This window comes from Mizuhopecten yessoensis, unplaced genomic scaffold (genome assembly GCF_002113885.1).
Source record: "Mizuhopecten yessoensis strain PY_sf001 unplaced genomic scaffold, ASM211388v2 scaffold10849, whole genome shotgun sequence".
Taxonomy (NCBI): domain Eukaryota; kingdom Metazoa; phylum Mollusca; class Bivalvia; order Pectinida; family Pectinidae; genus Mizuhopecten; species Mizuhopecten yessoensis.
Window position 1 is genome coordinate 117,631 of NW_018408752.1, and position 25,627 is coordinate 143,257.

General features: G+C 37.0%; 1 protein-coding gene across 3 annotated transcripts; it reads right to left on the reverse strand.

The window, feature by feature from the left end:
• On the reverse strand, window positions 1-25,288 carry LOC110463006. Of its 3 annotated transcripts, none has more exons than XM_021517319.1 (2): window positions 24,631-25,288; window positions 1-3,328 (listed from the first exon to the last, which is right to left on the reverse strand). In XM_021517319.1, the coding sequence occupies exon 2, from the start codon at window positions 3,324-3,326 to the stop codon at window positions 1,782-1,784; it is 1,545 nt and encodes a 514-aa protein (XP_021372994.1). In that variant the 5' UTR covers window positions 3,327-3,328; window positions 24,631-25,288; the 3' UTR covers window positions 1-1,781. The 3 variants fall into 3 exon arrangements, with proteins under 3 accessions (XP_021372994.1, XP_021372992.1, XP_021372993.1); XM_021517317.1 differs by lacking the exon at window positions 24,631-25,288 and adding an exon at window positions 13,259-13,388; XM_021517318.1 differs by lacking the exon at window positions 24,631-25,288 and adding an exon at window positions 9,295-9,603.
• Window positions 25,289-25,627: the final 339 nt, after the last annotated feature.

Sequence of the window (25,627 nt, forward strand, 5' to 3'; positions counted from 1 at the left end):
TGTTATTCTCTTTCTTTATTCTCTCAAAATACTAGCGCTTTTACGTTTTTCGACACGAAATTCTCAATAAAAGATATGATTAAACCAGATTAAGACCTGCCTAGGTGCACCAAATATTTACAAAGGACCTCGTACCAATGCCAAAGCTGTGACTAAGAATTGGAAACATTATACCTGAATGACATGGCTTTAATAAATAATTTCTGTAAAGAAACGATACCTTGCGGAACTCTAATGGGGCCAGGGCAGAATTCGAACCTTAGACCTCCGTCACTATACAGTCGCCCTGACCAACATAGGTAGTTCACTTTGCCAATTTTTGAAGACATCTTAGGGCATTTTATCCATGCTTCCTGCATATTTGGTCTGAAGAAGAAGATTTATGAAATGTTAGCCAATTTTCCCTTTTGGGTCCCGCTCCTCTGGCAAAAGGGGGGTCAATATCGCTTTTAATTTTCAAACCATTAAACTGCGATCATATGATATTATTCAAATAAAGTTTTTATTACTTTCCGCATTAAATAAACCCTAAAGTAGTATTTCCCTACTCAGTCCCCTGAGGTCAGATCCATATATTTCACAATAATAGTTTGGTTCGAATTCGTCCTTTGAACTTTCATACAAAATTTTATTGAAATCTGTTCAGTGGTTTTGGAGAAGAAGTCAACAATGTGAATGTTTACGAACTCACGATGCACGACGGCGGACAAAAGGCGATCACAAAAGGTCAACTGAGACTTTGTCTAAAGTGACCCTAATTCCCTAGTGTGTGCTTGCAGTGTGACAGTGATTCTTAATGGGAGGACTTTAGCAATGGCGACATTTCACTTAAAATTCGTCATCCTGATAAAATAAAGTCGCTGAATTCATATTTAAGATGATAATGATATTTGAACTAAAATACTAGACCAGGACACTACAGAAAGCAGCATTATCCCTCGAGGACACGATTACCGACGTGACGTCATCCCGCCTTAGTTTCCCTGTAACTTGATATTCTCTCCCGTTGTTCTCATCAACAAATCGTTCACTATGGGAAATCATGTACATGTTCACTGTAGGTACACTTTGTACGTCTCGAGCAAGTTGGAAAAAAAGGTATGACAAGAAATAAATTCGAATATTATGTTATGTGAATAAATGACTGTTGATTAATCAAAATGATACGTGACTACGCTGATCCTGTAACTAAGACATACACACCCAAGTGTGTGACGAAAAGAGAAGCACTGACATTTATATAAATGAATTATCCGTCTAACAACAAGTAAAGTCTGTTCTGGAGCTGAATACATAAAATAAATTGTTAGGCGACGCTCACTTTTTCATACATCCTCATTGGCTGGATCATAATCACGTGGAGGTCGGTGTTTTGTGATATTGTCTCGGTCTTACTATTTTTTAAACAGCAGGTCAATATTCACTTTATGACGTCATTTCAGCTGCTACGTCACAGTGCTCTCTGCCAAATGCAGTATATTTCTCCTGACATTTTTCATACTTCTATCTTGTTTAATGATTTGAACATTATTAAGCATCTGATACAAAAATTGAGGACTTCTCATTCGGTGAATATAAAATTCCATTATAGATGAAAATGTCTTTTAAGAAGTTCGAGAATGCTACGACATAACTAATAACCCATGTAGTTCGGAGACAGCCACTAGGCGTTTTGTTCCTGCGATATAATAAGGATATGACTTAGCGATTTCCTTTCCCGAGCCCCTTAATCCTACTAAATGCAATGTAACGTGGTATTCTATGGACACACAAATCGATCATCAGTCCCCGGGAACACTTCGGAAAGTTTCTCCTGCAGACCCTCGTGTTGATAAATCAGTTGTTTCTCTTTCTGACGTCATTTCCGGTAATGTGATTTTCAATACTTGTTCCGGACGAGTTGATATTTCTGTTTCGGTGGGTTTGTTTGTTTTCACCTCTTTATGGTTTTGTATTTCCGTCTGTGAAGTTTTATTATCAGTTTGTGTGTCTTGTTCGGCTTGTTTAACTGCCTGGTGTTTAAGAAAATGCTCATTAGCTAATTGTTCAGGAGCAGGAAATTCTATTCCTAATTGTGCAAGCAGAGATATTTGCATCTCTATTCGGCACATCCCACATTCACAATTCTTGTCATAGTTGGCCGCTGTGATTCCTTGCGCACCTGGTACGAGCATCTGGATACCAGGCGTGCGCAGGTAAAACTTCCGGTCGTGCAGTTTTGACTGACTTGTCAGTGTAAGATATGAGCTTGGATCATCCATGACGTCATGATGTGGTGACGCATGTCGGCGATCATGACGCGGGTTCTCGTCTAAATAGATTTTCCTCACGCGTGGTGACAGGTCTCTGGTGTCTGAAGTATTTCTCCAAGACCGCGGACTCTTAGTGTACCTCGACAGGTCATCCATGGAAATTTGGTCCTCATCATCGCTAGAATAGTAATCTAAAATATGTCCAACTTTTTTGTTATAGTTAACCCTTTCGCGTTGAATCAGTCGATCCTGGCTTGACGATTTTCGACCGTGAGTTTTCGCTGTATTTACTAGATAGCGCGGCTTGTTAAGATATTCGCGCCGAATACTGGCAAGAAAACCTCCCTTCTCTGTTGAAGCGGCACCATTGACTTTCATCAAGTCAGTTCTGTTCTGACGTGATTTCCGGAAGAACACTACTTTACCGTTGTCTATATATATAGTCCCTTCGCCTGTTTCCCGTACTACAAACTTTCTAGGCTGGATTTCTTTATGGGAAAATCCCGAGGCCCCAGATGAGGAACGATCATCATCTAGGCCAATCAATTCTGCAGTCAAATCTATCTTTGATGAGATTTCTCCTGGTGTACTCTCTTGCTTCAAACTCCCGGAAGTGTCTCGACTTTGTTGGCGAGATATCGATCCTGGTCTGGAACTATAATATAGCTCAGAACCTCTCGGGCTGTCGAGTGGAGCTGTTTTAGCCCTTTGTCGAGTCGGACGCGTGGTTGTGGACGGATTCGCAGCAAATTTTATTTTCGCCGAATTTACTCTGTTTTGAGTTTTTATATGGTCAATATAGCCTGATTTTCGACCTGGAAATAACGGTCTTCGCGTGTTTGGAGGATTGTTGGTTCGAGTTTCCCCTTGGCGTGGACTTCCAGCAAGATATGCCCTCGGAGACGGTCGTGCATTAGTGTCGCCCTGAGACCTTGGTGACGTCATAGGCCTTGGCGTTCTTGGCGTGCGTGGTCGGTCGTCTATGTAAACTTCCTGTTCCTCTGAATCCTGTGGACTGCGTGTCGTCAGCTGGTATCTTGGGGGCATTTTCTGCCATAACGACCAGGCAGTCATGTCTGTAAATAAAATACCATAGCATTATTTCTTCAATTTTAAAACTCTAACATATGTAGAAGTGGGTTTAAAGGTTAATTCGTGGCTCGTTAAGGAAACTCCCTAGCTAGGGGTTTCCTGAGGTTAATAAAACCCCTTTAGATCATCTAGTGCTCTATGGATTGTAACCTATGAAAACCCTGTACCGTACGATGGACATTCAAATAGCATTCATGTAGAACATATCCTTCTCACAATTAATGAAAATCCCTAGCCTCTGAAAAGGAATACATGACATCACTTAATACATCGTGTTGTGTCTTTATTGTGATATATCGTGCTGTGTATGTATTGTGATTTATTAAAGTTTTGCCAGTGAAATATCGAATTCTATCAACTTGGTTAAAATGATCTCTACAAAATCGAAAATTAAATTTGTCGCGGTGTGAATGTATCACTGTTGGTATTGACCAATCAGAACGGCACTTTCTATTCACTTCATTTAAAGCCGCATATTTTTTGCAGCAGACGCAGTAGAATAAGTTGTTTTTTTGGTACATCTTAGCTACGTACACTAAGATATGTATCTAACTACACAATGATATCATTTGTAACTAAGTCTTACTAGCTAAAAGCAAAAAACGGTAGGACTGTGATAACTGATTACATCTCCAACTGTTTTGCGCATACAATAACATGTTTCGTTGTTGTAGGTAGTATTTAAAGATAAAAGATTTAAAAAAACATGATTTTCCGGTTGAATATCACATATATGTCACTGGTATGGCTGGATATACCGATATTTCTAATCGTGCTTCGTACTCGTGAAATATATCGGTATTCTGCCATACTCGTGAAATAAACTATACTCAACGGGAAACCAACTAAACATCCTCTCTACCGTGCTGTCCATTTATCATGGTTTGTTTTATTGTGCTCTGCATTGTTGTGATATACCATGCGGTGCATGTACATCTACTGTGATGTACGTGCGATGTTGATGTTTCGGTATGTCGTGATTTCGATTCACTGCGATATACATGTACATGTACATTGCTGCGTAATATATCAAAACATGCTGTGCATGTATTGATATATACCGTGTTGTGTATGAATTGTGATATATCGTGCTGTGCATGTATTGATATATACCGTGTTGTATATGAATTGTGATATATCGTGGTGTGCATGTATTGATATAAACCGTGTTGTATATGAATTGTGATATATCGTGCTGTGCATGTATAGATATATACCGTGTTGTATATGAATTGTGATATATCGTGCTATGCATGTATTGATATATACCGTGTTGTATATGAATTGAGATATATCGTGCAAAGTATGTATTGATATATACCGTGTTGTATATGAATTGTGATATATCGTGCAAAGTATGTATTGATATATACCGTGTTGTATATGAATTGTGATATATTGTGTTATGCATGTATTGATATATACCGTGTTGTATATAAATTGTGATAAATCGAGTTATGCATGTATTGATATAAAACGTGTTGTATATGAATTGTGATATATCGTTCTATGCATGTATTGATATATACCTTGTTGTATATGAATTGTGATATATCGTGCTATGCATGTATTGATATATACCGCGTTGTATATGAATTGTGACATATCGTTCTATGCATGTATTGATATATACCTTGTTGTATATGAATTGTGATATATCGTGCTATGCATGTATTGATATATACCGCGTTGTATATGAATTGTGATATATCGTGCTATGCATGTATTGATATATACCGCGTTGTATATGAATTGTGATATATCGTGCTATGCATGTATTGATATATACCGCGTTGTATATGAATTGTGATATATCGTGCTATGCATGTATTGATATATACCGCGTTGTATATGAATTGTGATATATCGTGCTATGCATGTATTGATATATACCGCGTTGTATATGAATTGTGATATATCGTGCTATGCATGTATTGATATATACCGCGTTGTATATGAATTGTGATATATCGTGCTATGCATGTATTGATATATACCGCGTTGTATATGAATTGTGATATATCGTGCTATGCATGTATTGATATATACCGCGTTGTATATGAATTGTGATATATCGTGCTATGCATGTATTGATATATACCGCGTTGTATATGAATTGTGATATATCGTGCTATGCATGTATTGATATATACCGCGTTGTATATGAATTGTGATATATCGTGCTATGCATGTATTGATATATACCGCGTTGTATATGAATTGTGATATATCGTGCTATGCATGTATTGATATATACCGCGTTGTATATGAATTGTGATATATCGTGCTATGCATGTATTGATATATACCGCGTTGTATATGAATTGTGATATATCGTGCAAAGCATGTATTGATATATTATTAGTTATACAGGTCTTTGGCAAGGTACATGGTCTCATGTTCGCTGTCAGGACCTTATGTACCCTGAGCTGAAGGCGAAGGGTACATAAGGTCCTGACAGCGAACATGAGACCATGTACCCTGCCAAAGACCTGTATAACGAGTTGGTCATAATTGCAAAACCATTGAAAACAGATACTGTGTAGGGAGGTAGTAGACGGGAAAACAGATTTTTTTTTGGTATTATTTCAACAATTTAATAAATTTTTGAATTGTAATAAGTTAACAATATGGTTTTGAAACAACATTAAACAACAACTCAGTTCCTTATTAACTCGTAACGATTGATTTTTGAAAAACGTTTCGCCATATTGTTGATTGTTGACATTAGCAGACGAACGTTCTCCGGTGTGTTCGATTCGAATCTTCGAGTTATCTCCCTTACAACAGGCGTGCGTGCTCTTATGTACCCTGGCAAGGATACTAACATAGCTTCAGGTACCTTGGCAATTCGACCAATCACCGTGCGACATTTTTCTTTGCAGTATGACAAAATGTGTTGTATATGAATTGTGATATATCGTGCTGTGTATGTATTGATATATACCGTGTTGTATATGAATTGTGATATATCGTGCTATGCATGTATTGATATATACCGCGTTGTTTATGAATTGTGATATATCGTGCTATGCATGTATTGATATATACCGCGTTGTATATGAATTGTGATATATCGTGCTATGCATGCATTTTTGTATATCGTGCTGCGTACTATTAATATTGCTTTATACCGAGTTGTGTATGGTTGTGATATATCGTGCTCTGTATAAGTCTGATATATATATATAATATTTAAGTCTAATTAATACATTATTGTTAAGAAGACCTCTAAGTTAAATATATATCTCTGATCAAACTTAACGTCCGTGATGTCCGTCCAGTGTGGTATCAGATCTATAACGACGAGGTTACTCGCTGAATTACATTTCTAAATATAACATGACGTACCGGCAATTCGTCTACAACAAATATTGGATGTTTGTCCCTAATTGGTAGCATTAATGCTTCAATGGCAATGAAAATATCCTAATATTTGTTCAAATCCTTTCAGAAAATGTAACTGATCTTTCTGTGTATAATTTATCATTTAAATATGCATGGATATACTTGCTATTCAAACAAGTGTTTGGTTAGAGAATCTAACACTTTGGCGATAAATTATTCAACGTTAATAAACACATAATGTAAGTTTACTATTGAAACGAAAAGCAAATATTGAATATAGAAAGGGAGACTACTGCTGTGATGACAGCATCATAACGACGCGAGTCAGTTTGTAACTACTTGAAATACATGTATTCAATGTTTTCGCCCCTCCACACACACCACTCCTGGACACAGTAGCGTTTGCCAACTGCAGTTTCCCCCCTCTGGGTGGCGCTTGTACTATACAATGTAGTTGGTAAAGTATAGCGGATATTTCTCACTGTGAGAACACGAGAGCGGACTGTCATACAAAAGTGCGGATACACGTCACTTAACAGTATACATACGGTGTGGAATGTTTACTCTGTTATAAAACAATAGGTGTGTGTCCTCTGTGTCAATATAGTAATAATAGACCGACAGCCTTCACACGACCCATTCACCTCCCGACACGTACAAAGTCAACAGTGCTGGGGAACAGTACAAAAGAGCACAGGGGGAACCACGTGGCTACACAACAGTAAAACTACTACTACAGCTATATACATAGAAATCACGATATGCTCAGCATTCTTCGTTTTACCACGGACTTAGATAACATTCTAATTCCGTGGTTTTACTTTCAATTTTGCTCCATGCGCTCAGTACTCGTAATTTGTAAAATCAATATCAATGCTCAAGTAAAACTGATGTCACTTAAACTAATCTGATGTTGTTTGGTGACATGGTATAGCTTTCAAAATAATTGTAAAAATGCCAAACACCAAAACAAAAGGGAAGACAACACGAGGTTCCAGATACCAGGGAGTCAAAAACGTATCAGCAACTATAGTGTTGGGTGAGTTCAGTACACCACGTGATATATTTTCAGCTGCTGATTGGATACTGTAGTTAAAAGTGAAATGTGTCCTCTCTTCGATAGTGTCACTTTTACTACATTTCGCCGCCAGGTGTGCTCTCATCTGTCATCAATTAAATGACCACTTGTTAAGTTATGGATATTATACTAAAACCAGTATTTCCTTCGGCTGAGAGTTCGATGGAGGTCTGTCTCCTGTGGTTTAGGCATAATGTTTTGCTCTCAACAGGAAACATAACAATATTTATAAACTGTATTTGATATACAACAATTATAAAACAAGATATTCTAACTTTGTATTAACCAATATTGTTGGCCCGGATGATAGCGGGGAGTGTTGTCTTAATGAGGGAGGAAACCGGAGTACCTGGAGAAAACACATGTGCTCGGGCAGGTGGCCCAATACCTTTCACCTCCGATCGGGAAATCGAACCCCGGCCGCCTTGGTTATGGGCAAGTGCGCTATCCACTGTGCCACCCGACTACCGCTCAGAACAATTAAATAGGTGAATATTGTATGGATTATATTTTGTCGAAGTCTCCACTTTTCAGAAAATTACCTGCACCTAATTACTGGACTGGCCACTGGTCAGGTGTAAAAGTACTGAGTATCGGATGTAGAATTACCAGCGTATCAATGACAGATAGTGTTGATTTATCGGAAAGGACTTTCTGTTCTCATCAAATATTAATCCGTGATGATTATTTCAGGTATATCACATTGTGTGAATCATGGACAGAATATATAAAAGCATACTAAATATAGCATTGTGTATCAATTATAGACAGCATACATACCAAATATAGCATTTTGTATCTAGCATTGTGATACAACTAGAGAGGATACATACCAAATATAGCATTGTGTATCTACTAGACAGAAAATTGTACAAAATACATCATTGTGATACTACTACAGAGGATACATACCAAATATAGCATTGTTGACACATACGCATTATATCATTAAAGATATGTTGAAATATAATAGAGATATTTCCTATCATAAGAATTATATATCTGTTTTGTTCATAAGATAAGTTTTTATAATTCAAGTGATATCTCAATAGCTTAATGATTTATTTCCCAAATCATGGATATGTCACTTTTAGATATTTAAATAAAAAACACGCCTAATAAAGATTTGTGTCAATTATATACAAAATACACACAAAATATAGCACTTTGTCAATTATAGCCAGACTACATAACAAATATAGCAATAATTGTGTCAAACTATACAGAGACGTACATGAAAGGACGACATTCAGTTGTTTTTGTTGTTAACATAGAATTAACGAAGTGCTATTGTTCAAATCTACGGTATGATATATGTATAGATAGATCAATATTATGTTACTGATAAAATTGATTTTTCTAACCTCTAATTAGTGGAAACTAACAGTTCCCACGAAGTTAGAGGAACACGCTCCAGCATCCTCGGCATCGTTGATGCTGGAATAATATTAATTATCAAAGGGAAGCTATGTTTACGATCAGCTAGAACCCTAAATCACAGGTGTACGAACAGGTAAGACGTACCTTTCTCACGGGACACAGAGGTAGCTGGCAGGTGTATGTTGTACAGATGCATATTGTTTACTACCGTTCCGTTACGGCGCTGTTTTAATTTGTGGCGTTTTACCTGTGTACAGGTATGGTATATATCCAACTATTAATTTACGGTGTGACGGTCCAGTAGATCAGCTTCCTCAGCTCTGCCTGTCTATCCAGGTTCTTGGGTGACATATCCCAGGACAGACTGAGCATCCACATATTACCGTAAGGTATAATACACAATAAATGTTTCACTCCGTGGAACCGTACACTCAGAACGAGAGGATGGAAGCCGACAACACCTCATGGCATTGTTACTGCCTTGTTACTGCCACCTGACCTTAGTGTACTAGTGCATGTAATGCGCACGCATTTTTGTTTGTAACACTACTGGAATCCGTTTTCTTTTTCTTTAAATGATCATCAATATTTTCCATAAACATCATGTAGATACTTGTATATATGTGTAATTTAAAGAGCTTTTCCAAATCCTTTTTTCTGTCAATGATCAAAAACAACTTACGAGCCTTCGAGCCGGTAAAGAATACTTTTTATGTTCCGGAGAATCAATACATGTACTTAGACAAAACTGAAAAACGTATACACAATAATAAGAAAATACTATGCAATACAGAAACTGTTCAAATTCTAAATGCTACACTCGAGGAATCGTCCTGCTGTACGGGATACCAAGCAGTGCTCTTAAACTCTGATTTATTTTCACTTTCTCAAAGATAAAAGAAATCTTGTTATTTAAAGTGAGTTCTTTAAAGCAGACTGCCCCATATGGTTAATACGAGGGTCATGACAGAGTTCACAACAGGTGGATCTATTTATTAGGTACTATCATTCTTGTAGTAAACGTTTGACGGAGGATTTTTAAAGTATTTTCAGCTTTGCATAGTTTAATCATAATTTTATTATTTAGTTATATAGATATTTCCTCTTGTGTCGTAGCCAATAGATTTATGACGATTTCAAAACCGTTTCACAGTAAGTACCGACTGACTATAATTCGCAAAACTAGATTTTTACAGTTTGAAGTTAAGGATTTAAAAGTATGGTGACGTATGGATTGAAGATAACTATGCATGGACCCTGTATTTCCAGGTGACACTTGAACATGTTAAACAAGAAAAGCCTTATGTCCCCTTCTTATTAGTTTAATACACATGTATTCTTTATTAGATCGATAAACAAAATTGTATTGAGTTTTATAGACGTCTATAAATTTGATGTAGAGCGGGACAGTTCGGTAACCGAGTTCTGTCAGCTTCACATTATATTAACAAAAACAGTATGGTTAACATCAAATTTGATTTTAACAATTTTCTTCTTGTTGAAATGATAAACCTTATAACAGAATATTGATTTTATTTTTATTTTAATTGCACTTGAGACTGTCCGTGCAGCTAACAATTCGCTGTGGCTGCGTTTGTCGTGAGGGACAATGGATGTTGTATTAGAAGAATGCCCTACACGGCAAACCTGTAGACGTACTAGTCTGTAATAGCAGACAAAACTGAAATATACATAATATATACATTATTTCCCAAAACGTAGATCGGCCTTTCTATCTAAGGGTCAGCTATAAGTTAAGGTATCAATATAATCTCACAACGACTCGTTTATGTTGTTCTATAAATACACAATGTCATTTAGATCTTAACTATACTTTAGCATGTTACAAACTCATTTTATTAGAGAGAGGAAAAACAAAAATACAAAATAATGCATTTTCTATACGTAGTGTGTTTTGCACTATGTAAAGATCTAGCGTTTGATATTTCAACATCTCAGATGAGAGGAATCCTCACGAACAACGCTACTGGGTAAACTAATTGAAAATAGACAACACCTGCTTTTCACAGCATGACGTCTGAGAAATGACAGTATATTCAAGTGAAATACAGATTACTGATGGTGAATAAATGGTGTGTTTACAGGTAGGAATGATATTAACAACAAGGCTACGTGTTGCTTATTAATGGTTGTTTTCAATGAAACCTGTAAGAATCCTAAATTGAAAATAAATGAGAAAAAAATGTTTCAGAAATGAAAAAATAAAAAAATATGCATTCAGACTACAAAATGAGTATGGACTTTTTTGAAATATGTATATTGACAAGAAATTGTACTTTACGTTATTGAAACATCTGAAGATGTTACAATTGGTTGCATGTGGATTAAGTAGTGTACATTCTAGCTATGGTCTGTATTCAGTTAAACTCCCATCAGTTAGTGAGCACTGACTACATAGGGAACACGTTTACATCACTACAAAGCTGTGTCGCACCAATTTTAACTTTAATCCCTGATTTTATTTCAAGTATAAATCGGAAAATCATTTTCAGATTTCAAACTTTCTAAAGCGGCATAAATTAAACGTGTATCTGGAGTCATGTTTACACGAAAATAATACCCGTTGTATGTATATTTCACTGATCGGAGCACTTTGATCACGCACCTGCAGTGGATGCAAGGAAACATGATGCAGAAACGAGTTAAAGAAAATGTAACCAGTAATATGAATTCATTTGTTAGAGGTTACAGGTCAGACTGTGTCAAATAGGGTTTTATCATGTCCTCTACTAGCAGTCTTTTATACCAGAAACCATTCCTACTAGACTTTCAATATCACTAACCACTACTGTTAGAAACTTAATATCACTGACCATTACTATACGAATTTAACATCACTGACCATTACTATAAGAATTTAATATCACGGACCATTACAATTAGAATTTAATATCACTGACCATTACTATTAGAATTTAATATCACAGACCATAACTATTAGAATTTAATATCACAAACCATTACTATTAGAATTTAATATCACAGACCATTACTATTATAATTTAATATCACAGACCATAACTATTAGAATTTAATATCACAAACCATAACTATTAGAATTTAATATCACAGACCATTACTGTTATAATTTAATATCACAGACCATTACTATTAGAATTTAATATCACTGACCATTACTATTAGAATTTAACATCACTGACCATTACTTTTAGAATTTAATATCACTGACCACTACAATTAGAATTTAATATCACTGACCATTACTATTAGAATTTAATATCACAGACCATTACTATTAGAATGTAATATCACTGACCATTACAATTAGAATTTAATATCACTGACCATTACTATTAGAATGTAATATCACTGACCATTACAATTAGAATTTAATATCATTGACCATTACTATTAAAGTTTAATATCACAGATCATTACTATTGAAATTTAATATCATGGACCATTACTTTTAAAATTTAATATCACGGACCATTACTATTAAAATTTAATATCACCGACCATTACTATTAGAATTTAATATCACGGACCATTACTATTAGAATTTAATATCACAGACCATTACTATTGCACTTTGATATCACAGACCATTACTATTGCACTTTGATATCACAGACCATTACTATTGCACTTTAATATCACAGACTATTACTATTGCACTTTAATATCACAGACCATTACTATTGCAATTTGATATCACAGACCATTACTATTGCACTTTAATATCACAGACCATTACTATTAGAATTTAACATCACTGACCACTACAACTTAACTTGACCACACATAATATGCAGTTAACTTTTAATATAACTGAACATTACCACTAGACCATTTATATCACTTACCACTTCTTTAAAAAAACAAGGAATGGTTGGGTTAGACGTTTCAAAGGGGAACCAGATTGATGTTTATTGACCAGTATTATTTATATCACCGATATGAATTTAATTCATATTAAGTATTTATATTATTCTAAACCTTAGTACACAAATGAAGATATTTAATTGCCAATAAACAATTATTAAGTATATTTATCAGTGTATTAATACATATCGTTACCGTAGAAAAAAATCTTTTCTCAAGTGATTGATTGTGTAAAAGTTACCTTCTGAACCAAGCACGAGTCGAATAATCTGTTTCTTCATCGATGTAACTCTCATGTAACGAATTCCACATCGTAATGCATATTTAGCACAAAGTATGATGTCTGTTTCATTATTAATGTACAGACTGCTCACACCGACACATGTGTGCCTTATGTGTAGATAGTACTATTTATATAGGTATGTAAAGTGGAGCGTTAATACGGCAATATCTGTCTAAAGGGGACTTACGAACCAGGCATGTTGAATAAGTCCAGTTAACACCTAGTATACTTCATCTAAAGTATGGTCAACTTAACCATGTTCCAGGTTAATATGGACCTATAACGTTTACTATTGCTGATGGTATTTTTTCACAATTGATGATGCATTTCTCATCCATGATGTATGTCTAATAAAATATCTTAAATTCTTTCTAGTTTTGAAATGGGTATGATTTAATATTTATCCAAAGCTTACCCGCTATGGAAGTATACTTTTTGGCTGAGCTGTAAATTTACATACAATGACCCTTCAATAACACAGCCCTGGACACTAATTAAATTACAAAGGCTAGGTTGGGATACCACTTAATCATACAACCTGACGGGTGTATTGTGGTGGGTATTAGGCCCCTCAATACACCGCCACAGCTGGGAATACAATGAACGGGTGTATTGTGGTGGGTATTGGGCACCTCAATACACCGCCACAGCTGGGTATACAATTTACGGGGGTATTGTGGTGGGTATGAGGCACTTCAATACACCGTCTCAGCTGGGTATACAATGTACGGGTGTATTGTGGGGGGTATTAGGTACCTCAATACACCGTCACAGCTGGGAATACAATGTACGGGTGTACTGTGGTGGGTATTAGGCACCTCAATACACCGCCACAGCTGGGAATACAATGAACGGGTGTATTGTGGTCGGTATTAGGCACCTCAATACACCGCCACAGCTGGGAATACAATGAACGGGTGTATTGTGGTGGGTATTAGGCCCCTCAATACACCGCCACAGCTGGGTATACAATGTACGGGGGGATTGTGGTGGGGATTAGGCACCTCAATACACCGCCACAGCTGGGTATACAATTTACGGGGGTATTGTGGTGGGTATGAGGCACTTCAATACACCGTCACAGCTTGGTATACAATGTACGGGTGTATTGTGGTGGGTATTAGGTACCTCAATACTCCGTCACAGCTGGGAATACAATGTACGGGTGTACTGTGGTGGGTATTAGGCACCTCAATACACCGCCACAGCTGGGTATACAATGTACGGTTGTATTGTGGTGGGTATTAGGCACCTCAATACACCGCCACAGCTGGGTATACAATGTACGGGTGTATTGTGGTGGGTATGAGGCACTTCAATACACCGTCACAGCTGGGTATACAATGTACGGGTGTATTGTGGTGGGTATTAGGTACCTCAATACACCGTCACAGCTGGGAATACAATGTACGGGTGTACTGTGGTGGGTATTAGGCACCTCAATACACCGTCACAGCTGGGTATACAATGTACGGGGGTATTGTGGTGGGGATTAGGCACCTCAATACACCGCCACAGCTGGGTATACAATGTACGGGCGTATTGTGGTGGGGATTAGGCACCTCAATAGACCGTCACAGCTGGGAATACAATGTACGGGGGTATTGTGGTGGGTATTAGGCACCTCAATAGACTGCCATAGCTGGGTATACAATGTACGGGTGTATTGTGGGGGGGATTAGGCACCTCAATACACCGTCACAGCTGGGAATACAATGTACGGGTGTATTGTGGTGGGTATTAGGCACCTCAATACACCGTCACAGCTGGGAATACAATGAACGGGTGTATTGTGGTGGGTATTAGGCACCTTAATAGACCGCCATAGCTGGGTATACAATGTACGGGTGTATTGTGGTGGGGATTAGGCACCTCAATACACCGTCACAGCTGGGTATACAATGTACGGGTGTATTGTGGTGGGTATTAGGCACCTCAATAGACCGCCATAGCTGGGTATACAATATACGGCTGCAAAGTAGTCTTAACACACTGACCCACACATACAATACTATATATAAAATTGAGTAATGACGTTGCATAATTAACTGATTACGTGATATCACACCTTGCAATGACACTTAATTCGTAGTGATAATTTGAGAGAATCTGTTATAGCAGTAATATAGTCAACTTAGATCGTCTTATAATAGACTCCTTTTACATCTGTAGTTCCACTAATGTCAGTTTACAACGTTAACTGTATATTTCAACCACTGAACAAAATATCAAATGAGGAATGTTACATACATAATCTAACGTTATCAAACGCAATAACATTGACAGCTTTTGGTTTACAATTATATGATATGCAATATGTGCTAAAAACGAACTTCAGAAAATCAAGCTTCTGCTGGAATTCGTCGGAATGATGCCGTTTTATCGTGAAGTACCTGCCGTGCTAGTTAGAAATAATTATTCTTTCTGTAAATAGAAAATAAAAAGTTAGTATCCCTTTCCTGTGAACCTGGTTGATTCCAACAGGACTTTACATTTCAAAGTCCCTGTAAAACGGTGATTTTATGATATAGTGGTACTTGACGTACCCATAAACTTACTTTGTAAGTGTTATATTGACTAAGTAATTATGGACACAACTTCATATGTCCCTCCCTGATAACTGTCAGACATCATATCTCCGTCGCTATAAGACGTTACCCACATGTATCGTGTAGTCAGGACAGTCACCCAGGTCCCTGCTTGGTTCGGCTACACATCATCAGTAGTATGGCGGTTAACATTGTAGAAATCGGTTTTGATTAACAAGGAAGAGGTCGTAATAAATGTAGAATTCTTGCATAATTAAAACCGTATTTCATTCAATAATCTAACATATTTATAACTTATGGATGATTTCTAGAGAGATGGGGAAACAAACTCAGAGTTTGTATTTATTTATTTCCAAATGATTTACAAACCGATTCGAGTACAGATCCACACTGACAATCAGACACAAAGAATCAGTCTGCAGAGAATGAACAAATAGCACAGGGTCGAATTGGTCAAAAGGTGAGTGGAGGATTAGGGGGAAACTTACGAGTTTGTTTACACTTTTGAACTATTTTACACTGTTATGATTGGTAACTTATGCTAAAGACTTGTATAACCGATTTAAAGGACTTCGTACAATTCGCGCAAATGTTGCATTTTTTAGGAAAGGGGTTGTCACTTTTGGACACAGAAAAACGTGCAGTCGAGCACAAATGAATGCAAAAAAAGATCGGTTTCATCGACAAGAACGTTTTGAAGAATGGTAGAAATATCGTGTTCGTTGGAGGATCAGCATTAGGCGAAGATTTATACACTTCGACGTTTCTGGTATATTAATTAATAGCAATTAATATCGGTAAATCAATATTATGATACTATTTCATCATTTTTCAGGAAAAAGGTAGAAGAAGCAGTATTAAAATAGAAACTCGAAGCAGTTATGTCTGATATCCCTATAGAAAAGATCTAACATAATATTGTTGACATTGCGTTCAAAAACACGGAGATCGGAAATTAAAATACTGCCATTGATATACCGAGACACACATTCGGGGACTTTTCATTACCAAACTAAGATTTACGTCGGATTATACCAGTTATAAAGTCGGGAAACGGGATTGAAGTTAGATGAAAAAGGAAGAGAGTGAACATACCTATACAAGATACTACGCTCCGCTATCTGGACCTAAGAACTGAAAAATAATACAAAGTCAGTGTGGGGTGAAATCGGACTGGTCACTGCTCGTCTCAAATAAGTGTCAACAGATTGGGTATTAAATAGGATTATCTACATCAACCAACAAAGCGTTATGTGTGCAGTTTACAAAATAGACAAAGATATGTAGTGTTCTTCGGAGATTTGTCAAAGGAATTAATATTGGCTCTCAGTAAATGGAGACTTGTTATCGATGTCTGGGGTTTCTTTCCAGTAATTAATACTTCTTGTCACAACAGTGTAGGTTATGTCAGCATTTGACGAATCATCTCATGTCATGTACCGACATAGGCTCGGCAACACATCATGGAATATATTGAGTCTAAATCAGCCGGACGTTTCTTTTAGCAGTTCTATGACCATGTACTTATATCCATATCGACTCCGGGATCCATTTATCCTAAGTTTCAAGCATGACTCCTTCACTACATCATCAATATAGACTCAATGGGCGCATTTTGAAACTGTGATACAGAGATAATAGCTTGTATCGATCCCTTTCCGTTACATTGTACCAGTGACACGTGTTTACGTGTTGTCTAGGCAACGACATGTAACATAATAAAGAAATACAGGCGAGGTTACATGTTGGAGAAGGTCAATGGCTTTATTGTACAATTATAAAAAATAGTTCTCAGCATTCTTTGTTAACCTTTGTTTCAGTGTATGCCCAATGATGCAACAACTTGTGATGAAGAACACTGCATATGTTCAAGAATGAAAATGGAATATTGTTAATATAATCGTCCAAACATTTAAGTCATTCACAATCTACCCTATTGCCCACGACCGACGTGCTTACTGTTGATTAAGGCTATCTTCCTACCCAGTCGATACACATATTGTATCCGATTTCCGATAATACAGACGTGCAGGGTCATACACCTATAATTATCTCATTACCAGATTCACATTAATCATAATAATTAAATAGAGGTTCCATATACATAGAACACACGGTATGATAAGAACTGGGAGGATAAAGGGTTAGGTTGATATCTACCTGCACACACCACCACCAAATCATTAGCTTAAATCACATATACATTGTTGTACTGAAATCACAATTTCTCCCAAACTATCAGAAGTAGTTAATACCTGCTTTATCTGACGGTGACCGTTTGGAATCCAATAATATAACTGTCTTTGTTTAAACTTCCATAATTATGAAAATTAAATAAACCATGTTTACCTTAAAAGCTAATTAAGCTAATTAGCTTTTGTAATTAACGACGACAGTATAGACCGGGTGGGTCATTAATCAGCGTGCTGCCGACCCATAGCCAGGCTTGTCTACAGCGGGAGTCGTCATACCTACTACACCCTCTGATAAAGACAACTCATTCATATTTCCAATATTACAATTCATAGGACGCAATTCGTGCACCTGAGTTACTACCTTTACATGCTTAATGGAATAAAGGTCATTCATGAGCTAGGTGAAGCGAACAAAGAAATATCAATATCTGAATTCTTTAGTGCAGCAAAGTTTTACTAATTTGTTTCCAATTCAACAATAATTGCCAATAACCCAGTGTCTGCAAACAGACGCGTGTCGTATATCCGACACTGCAAAAGGTATAAGGAGAGCAGGACCAAGTGTTTCGGAAGGATAAGTGCCTTTTGCTTCATGGAGGACACTTGCTATCAAATATAGGTCAATCCTAAGCAATGTCAAGTACTCAAACTGATAAACCGGCTAGTGTCAAAACCAAAAGACAAAAGGAGCATCGTGTATTGAACAGGAAGTAATAATAGGTTACAATGAGATCGTGTCGGTGACCATTACACTTGTCGCAAGTCTTCATCAACTTGCGCCTTTAGACACCTTCTGTTGTTGTTTTGTCCGTCAGCTGTCGACATCTACATCGTGTGAATCTTTATAATCCCAGGTATAACTTCAAAATAGTTTACAATCATATATCTGTATCAACGTTTTCCTTTCTTGAAAAAGAAAGCTTTCATAATAAGAGAACGAGTGGGGTTCTTTACAGTTTGCTATGATTTATGGTAGTACGGGTATATAGAGTGGCAATGGCAAGTCAAACGGTCTCATAGAAAGAACATCAGTGAGGAAATCGTGCTCGACACTGTTCAACAGACCTTTTCAGTTCTTTAAAATTACGCATTCTGTTTGTTCCATTTCTCTAATGTCTCGGTACTAAGAATGACTGGAAAAAATAATGGCTTGGTTGAATAAATAGTAGAGCCAGCGATGAAGCGTGGTTCGTAAATGTTCTTATGAAGTTTAAGTACCAATTAAGAACGAGATAGATCCATGTTTGCAGACAAGGATCATTCTTAAACTATTCTGTCTGCCCGGATGACCATATTATTATCATGTATAGATCAGTATGTGCGGTTTGGACATCAGCATCAAGGAATACCGACTTTAGTTTGATTTCTATTTTGAAAATCAAACTGTTTTTAAACATTATTCGATCCACTCTAAACGTGAATCTAATTCGGGATGCTCTCGTTTTCCCATCACGTGACGTAGTCCTTTACAGAATGAATCTGTATCGAGAGTCTCTCGATACTATTGACCCTTCAGGAAGACCTGGCGTAGATATTTATTATAAATGATATTAAGATTGCAACGATGCTATATGTCCAGCTGGACCAGAGTTTTATGGAGATATAGATAAGAACAGTTATTTTAAGGTCGTCTCAATTCAGTTGTTGTAACGTTGGGTTGCAGTTAAAAAGATAGGAAATTATTTAGCTTTTGCCTCCTAAGCACGGTGGCATTTAGCTTTTGCCTCCTAAGCACGGTGGTATTTTAGGAGGTGGTATTTAGCTTTTGCCTCCTAAGCACGGTGGTATTTAGCTTTTGCCTCCTAAGCACGGTGGTATTTTAGGAGGTGGTATTTAGCTTTTGCCTCCTAAGCACGGTAGTATTTAGCTTTTGCCTCCTAAGCACGGTGGTATTTAGCTTTTGCCTCCTAAGCATGGTGGTATTTAGCGTTTGCCTTCTAAGCATGGTGGTATTTAGCTTTTGCCTTCTAAGCACGGTGGTATTTAGCTTCACAGACTTTAGTGGCAGGACATTACTGATGTTAATGACATATATTTAATTCTGCATGGCATTGTCACTAGATGACCTACTTGTAAGCTATGTCGCTGATGTGACTTAAAATGATATGCACCACGAGACACAATTCGAAGCCAATCAGCGCACGAAAATACATTGTTCCAGTAATCGAACAAAGCTGTTCAGATTGTCGATAAGGCGGGAATTTTACATTTTAGACACAATTTGTAAGTTTAAAAAAACGTGAAAGGCGAAGAAAACGTAAATATAAGCATTGAACTGGGTTTTTTTTGTATGGCATTTGTGATCTAATTGAATGACACACTTTTGCGCATTATGGTGTTTGCTTGCAAAGCTGTGTCATTCAAAAAGATCATAAATGCCATACAAAAACAGTTCAATGCTTAAAAATCCCCTCGTTGGCGGTTTTTTGCTTGCATCAAAAGCCGAGTCAACAGAGCGTCGTAACTACGAGTACGGACAGGCTTAAAGAGTCGAATTTGTGCCATATCATCTATAAGTGTATGAAGTAACCAAGCTAGTTTTTGAAAATCGCCAGACCAGTTTTAGCTCAATCCAGTTGTAATATCCATGTGTATAACTATGATTACGTATCCTTTGAAAAACATCACATTTCCGTGACTGCTTTTGACCTTTTTGCACAGAAACTATACGGTCAATGCATCCATGTGATGTAGCAGGACATCAAGACATGTTTTGTTAGGTTCTTCGTGTTGTCTACGGTACGGGGTAATTTATTACAGGATTATTGGTAGGATGATAATGTTTTCTTTAATACGTACAATCATAGACATGATTGAATGGTTAAAATAATGATAAAAAAACATTGATTTTATCTACGGTTCACTGTCCAGTAATTCGTTGTCGTAATTCTCCTTTTGTTTAAGCAGAAGATACCATGGTTTTTCAATAAAATAGATTTAAAGCTAATGGCAGATATTTTAGAGAGGGAACTGTTCAAGTCCCGTCAAGTATTCTGAAGGCCTTGTACTTAGGGTGTAAATTTACACTAGATGCCGACTAGCCAGTATCAAATTAGTGTAATCCATTTCAATAATTTTAAAGCCACTGTGAAAAGTGTTAAGAATGTTTTTCACAAGAGACACTCGCCCTGTGGTACAAAAATCAAATACCAAAGTGTGAACAAAATTGTAATCCGAACTCAAAATCAATTAACATGTGGCAAAATATAAACAACTGGAAGAATTTCAAAGGGAATAAAATAAATAATATTATCAAAATGACGACCATACCAAAGCGAGGAACCTCCTGGCATTATTTTACCTGAGTACAACAGCGTCAGCTGTTCCTCAGTCTTCAATACAGATTGACCAACACCTAGCTTGTTCTTAACACGTCATCGTGTAATAACAACACAGAGTGTTCAAACATCCGGTACATTGATGTTGTAGCGTAACGTTTACAGAACAATTGATGCAGCGCCATTTATATATATAAACTAGGGGTAGCATATCTCCATTACTGTAAATAATACACACTAGAAAATAATATTCCGGTAGGTCAACATTGACTATAAGGAGAGGAAATGGTGTGTGAACCTTCTTTGTCATAGTAGTTCTCATTTAATAATTCTGAATAATATTTCATAATACTATTATTTTCAACGCGGGAACGGTTTATATTTCCCTTATCCGGGCGCAATTTGTATTCAATTCTGCTATATAAAAGGAATGGAAAGATAAGTTAAACTCTTTTAGAGTTGCTTCTAGCAATTTATTTATGTATGTTGGTTTCCTGATATTGTATAAAGTGTGTGAATGGTTGGAAGATGAGACTGGTTTACTGAAGATCTTTAGAGTATTCCGTCTTTGCGTATTGCAGAGATATCTTCTCTTGGGCGCAGATATTGATTGTTACGTCATTGATTTGTGTGAGAAAATTACGTCGTTTTCTCAAAAATTGATTACGTTACTCTCACAAACAAGTGACGTAACAATAAATCCGTGCTCCCAAGAGAAGATAACTCTGCAATACGCAAAGACGGAATAGACTGTTAAACAGGGATGATGCCTACTAAACAAAGCTGAGTAAGTCTGAATACGTCTAGCTGTGACTGCATTCGCATCATCACGCCATCACGCTATACATTCCCACAGCATCAACATGACGTACGTAATTCGATGTCATGGCTAGTAGTAAATGGCTCGTGATCAACTGTTATGTACTGTCCGATATTTGGATGACTACTGTTTTGAAAGAATTTGCAGTAGAAACGACATCGGAGTATCGGGAGTTTCGATGTGGTTATCTGAACTATCCTTATTATTTCCGTAAGCACCATAGATTGTACCGTGTATACTGGGTTACTAATGTAGACACTTGCCTACTGAGATCTTAATGTAAAGAAGACCACGGAATGAACCTTGTATACTGGGTTACTAATGTAGACACTTGCCTACTGAGATCTTAATGTACAGAAGACCACGGAGTGAACCATGTATACTGGGTTACTAATGTAGACACTTGCCTACTGAGATCTTAATGTAAAGAAGACCACGGAATGAACCTTGTATACTGGTTTACTAATGTAGACACTTGCCTACTGAGATCTTAATGTACAGAAGACGACGGAGTGAACCATGTATACTGGGTTACTAATGTAGACACTTGCCTACCGAGATCTTAATGTACAGAAGACCACGGAATGAGCCTTGTATACTGGGTTACTAATGTAGACACCTGCCTACTGAGATCTTAATGTACAGAAGACCACGGAATGAACCTTGTATACTGGGTTACTAATGTAGACACTTGCGTACTGAGATCTTAATGTATACTACATGGAAACTGATATCGACTAAGTACAGTTCCACTTCAACAGGTACAGTAGCCATGTTCTAGGGAAATAATTGACCTTTCGAAATATCGGGTGTTCGGTTTATGTTTTTTGCTTTGGAAAACTTGTTTTATTTCCTTCATGATATCAGTTCTATGGGTATCTTCGGAGTTTTGGTGACAAATGTAAGAACAAATTATCTGGAATTCCGCATATGTTTAAGTGTTTGTTCACCGGACAAATTGACCTATGAGATTTCGGTATTAATGGCTTCTACAGAGAATCAAACAAACGGAAAAGTGTGACCGACTTTAATATAAGGTTTGTCTCCATAGTTAATAAATAAACTATTCCACTGTGTTACAAATAAGATTGGTACCTGCCAAGGGTAGAGTTTTGTTTATATGTTTATTTTTATCTGTTAAGTGTTTACATTCAACACGTACTTATAAAGATTCCCAATTAGTCTCACGCGCTATCATATAATGACAGCGCCATCAGGCGGGTATACAAGGGAGTATCACCTGAATAAACACGAGCTATTGTTGCTTGGTTCGTCGTTTTCGTGACACTGATATACTCATTAAACCTACAACATATTGAAAGATATGTTTGTTATAGAGACACCCCAATAAGAGCATTCTCACTAAATGTCACTTTTAGCTAAACCGGCTACATTGTAATGTGAGATCCCTGCAGAATCGGGGTTTCTTTCTGTGACACAAAAACTGAGCTGATACCTGGGGACCACTATCCGTCGTTTCATTCCTACGCTTTCTCATCGCCTTTATAATGAGCATAACTGTTGCGAGGAAGTAAAAACCACAGCTAAACAAAATCAAAACGAATGCAGGAGTTGCTCAAACAGCGAAGATCGACCGATACGATAGTATCACCAACAGATACTTTTAAGACAAAGATGTTGTGTGCTGATAAAGCTGGCAGAGTTGTCGTTCCTTTACACGGTGTTAAAAGACGCCTCTTAGATTTTAGGGAAATTAACTGAATGTAAAATGTACTGACGCACAAATATGTTTTATGTAAATGTTATTTAAGTGAACTATTTGGAAACGGAATATTAACATACAGTAAAGAAGATAATAAATCTGCCATGTACCCTGCCACAGGGGCGTGACACAGATTCCCAGACCCAAAGTCTTGAGTATTCTGTGTGATAAGTGTATATACGATGTCTATACAAAGTAGTTTAATACAATTAAACTAATAATTTATTCCATGCCAGCTATCATTGTCAACCTAATTATGCTCATTCAGTAGATATTAGGAGAGAAATGTTCTTATCATAATGTTCTCTTAATGTGTTGCTTATCCTAAAGATTTTTTTACCGAGTTTTAAATCCTGCAGTGATATTTTCACAAATGCACAAGGACATTGCAGACCTATAATGACTTTTAATCGTGTCTAGTAATCCATGCATTGCTGGACACGTTTTATATAGATGTTGAACTGTTTTATTGTAACATTTGTAATTGCATAATATGTGTTTGACACGTAAATAAAAATATGTATTGATTGAAAAATGTGCACGGAATTTGCGCCTTGATGATATTAAACGCTTTAGTTTCTAGTGATTGTTTGTCTCGGTAGACATGCTAAACGTAGCATACTAAATAACATGCATATTTTCCCTGTAATATAACATAACATAAATTACGGCAGGTGAGTGCATACACTTACTGCGAATCGATCACCGTGTACCTATACTCTGTGTTACAGGTATGACCTTTTCATATTATGTAAATCTACTTACCTGCGTTTTAAAAGAGGGAACAATCACTCGGAACCTGGAATCTTCGGATCAGGTTAATCCTCTATCACAGACAGGAGATAACTCGGACTGTCCAGAGTAACGTGCTGTTCGGACCTCATCAGTAGGTGTTATTGTCAGGGCCTTGTATCACCGCTCTACCGCCGATATATGTCGTAGGTTTGCTATATAAAAGAGTCTTTATCTAAATCCCAGCAACGCGTGGAGACTATCAGATCGAGCATTGAAATGCAACTTTAATCTTAACATATGACCCGAAAGTGACATTTTCGAGATATTGGACTTCGAATCGATGTTGAGTAAGGTCCGGATATCTTGGAACTGGTCCCTGGCAGAAATCAAACCAAACGCGATATAGTATCAGCACCAGCACTGGTTATTTATTTTAAAACTGTGTTTGACTATGTAATTCATTAATGAATTCGTCAAGGTAAAGTAAATAAGTCGGTGGCGTCGACTGTTCGTCAACATCCCGTGGTGTTTGTTCAGAAACCTTGTAGAGAAGACCACATACGTAAGCTCACTTACTCCTAGGTCATTGATAACATTTAAGTTTGATTGCCTGTTACGACGTTCAGCTGATACACAAAAATTAACAACTTTTTGTTTAACAACGGTTAAAACACCACCGACAGCTTGTTTACTTTCTCTCTGACTCCAGACTGCTGTGACGTAATATTCCCTATAATGGATACAGGTGTTTAATTGGCACTCCCCTTTAAAAGTTAAATACATAGAGAGAAAATGTTATTCTGTTAGTGTCGAGTTCACGATTTACTTCCATACATATGTATTTTATTCAAACACCTATGGTAATGCATTATCAATACTGAATATCAGCTACGAACTATGTTCAACTTTTTCTGCCCGTTTCTCTGCTTGGTAACTTTCTGTACAACCAGATACGCGTATTTATAATACACTATAATGTATGCGTACATGTTTTTCGGAGTTTACCTCCTTCAATAGCCAGTGTCGA

Bases quoted from the DNA above. Each gene is read 5' to 3' on its own strand.
- LOC110463006 (XM_021517317.1), bottom strand. From the start codon at position 13,313: ATGAGAGTTACATCGATGAAGAAACAGATTATTCGACTCGTGCTTGGT. The intron at 3,329-13,258 runs GTAACTTTTACA...TTTTATTTACAG, and splicing joins ACTCGTGCTTGGTTCAGAAG to ACATGACTGCCTGGTCGTTA.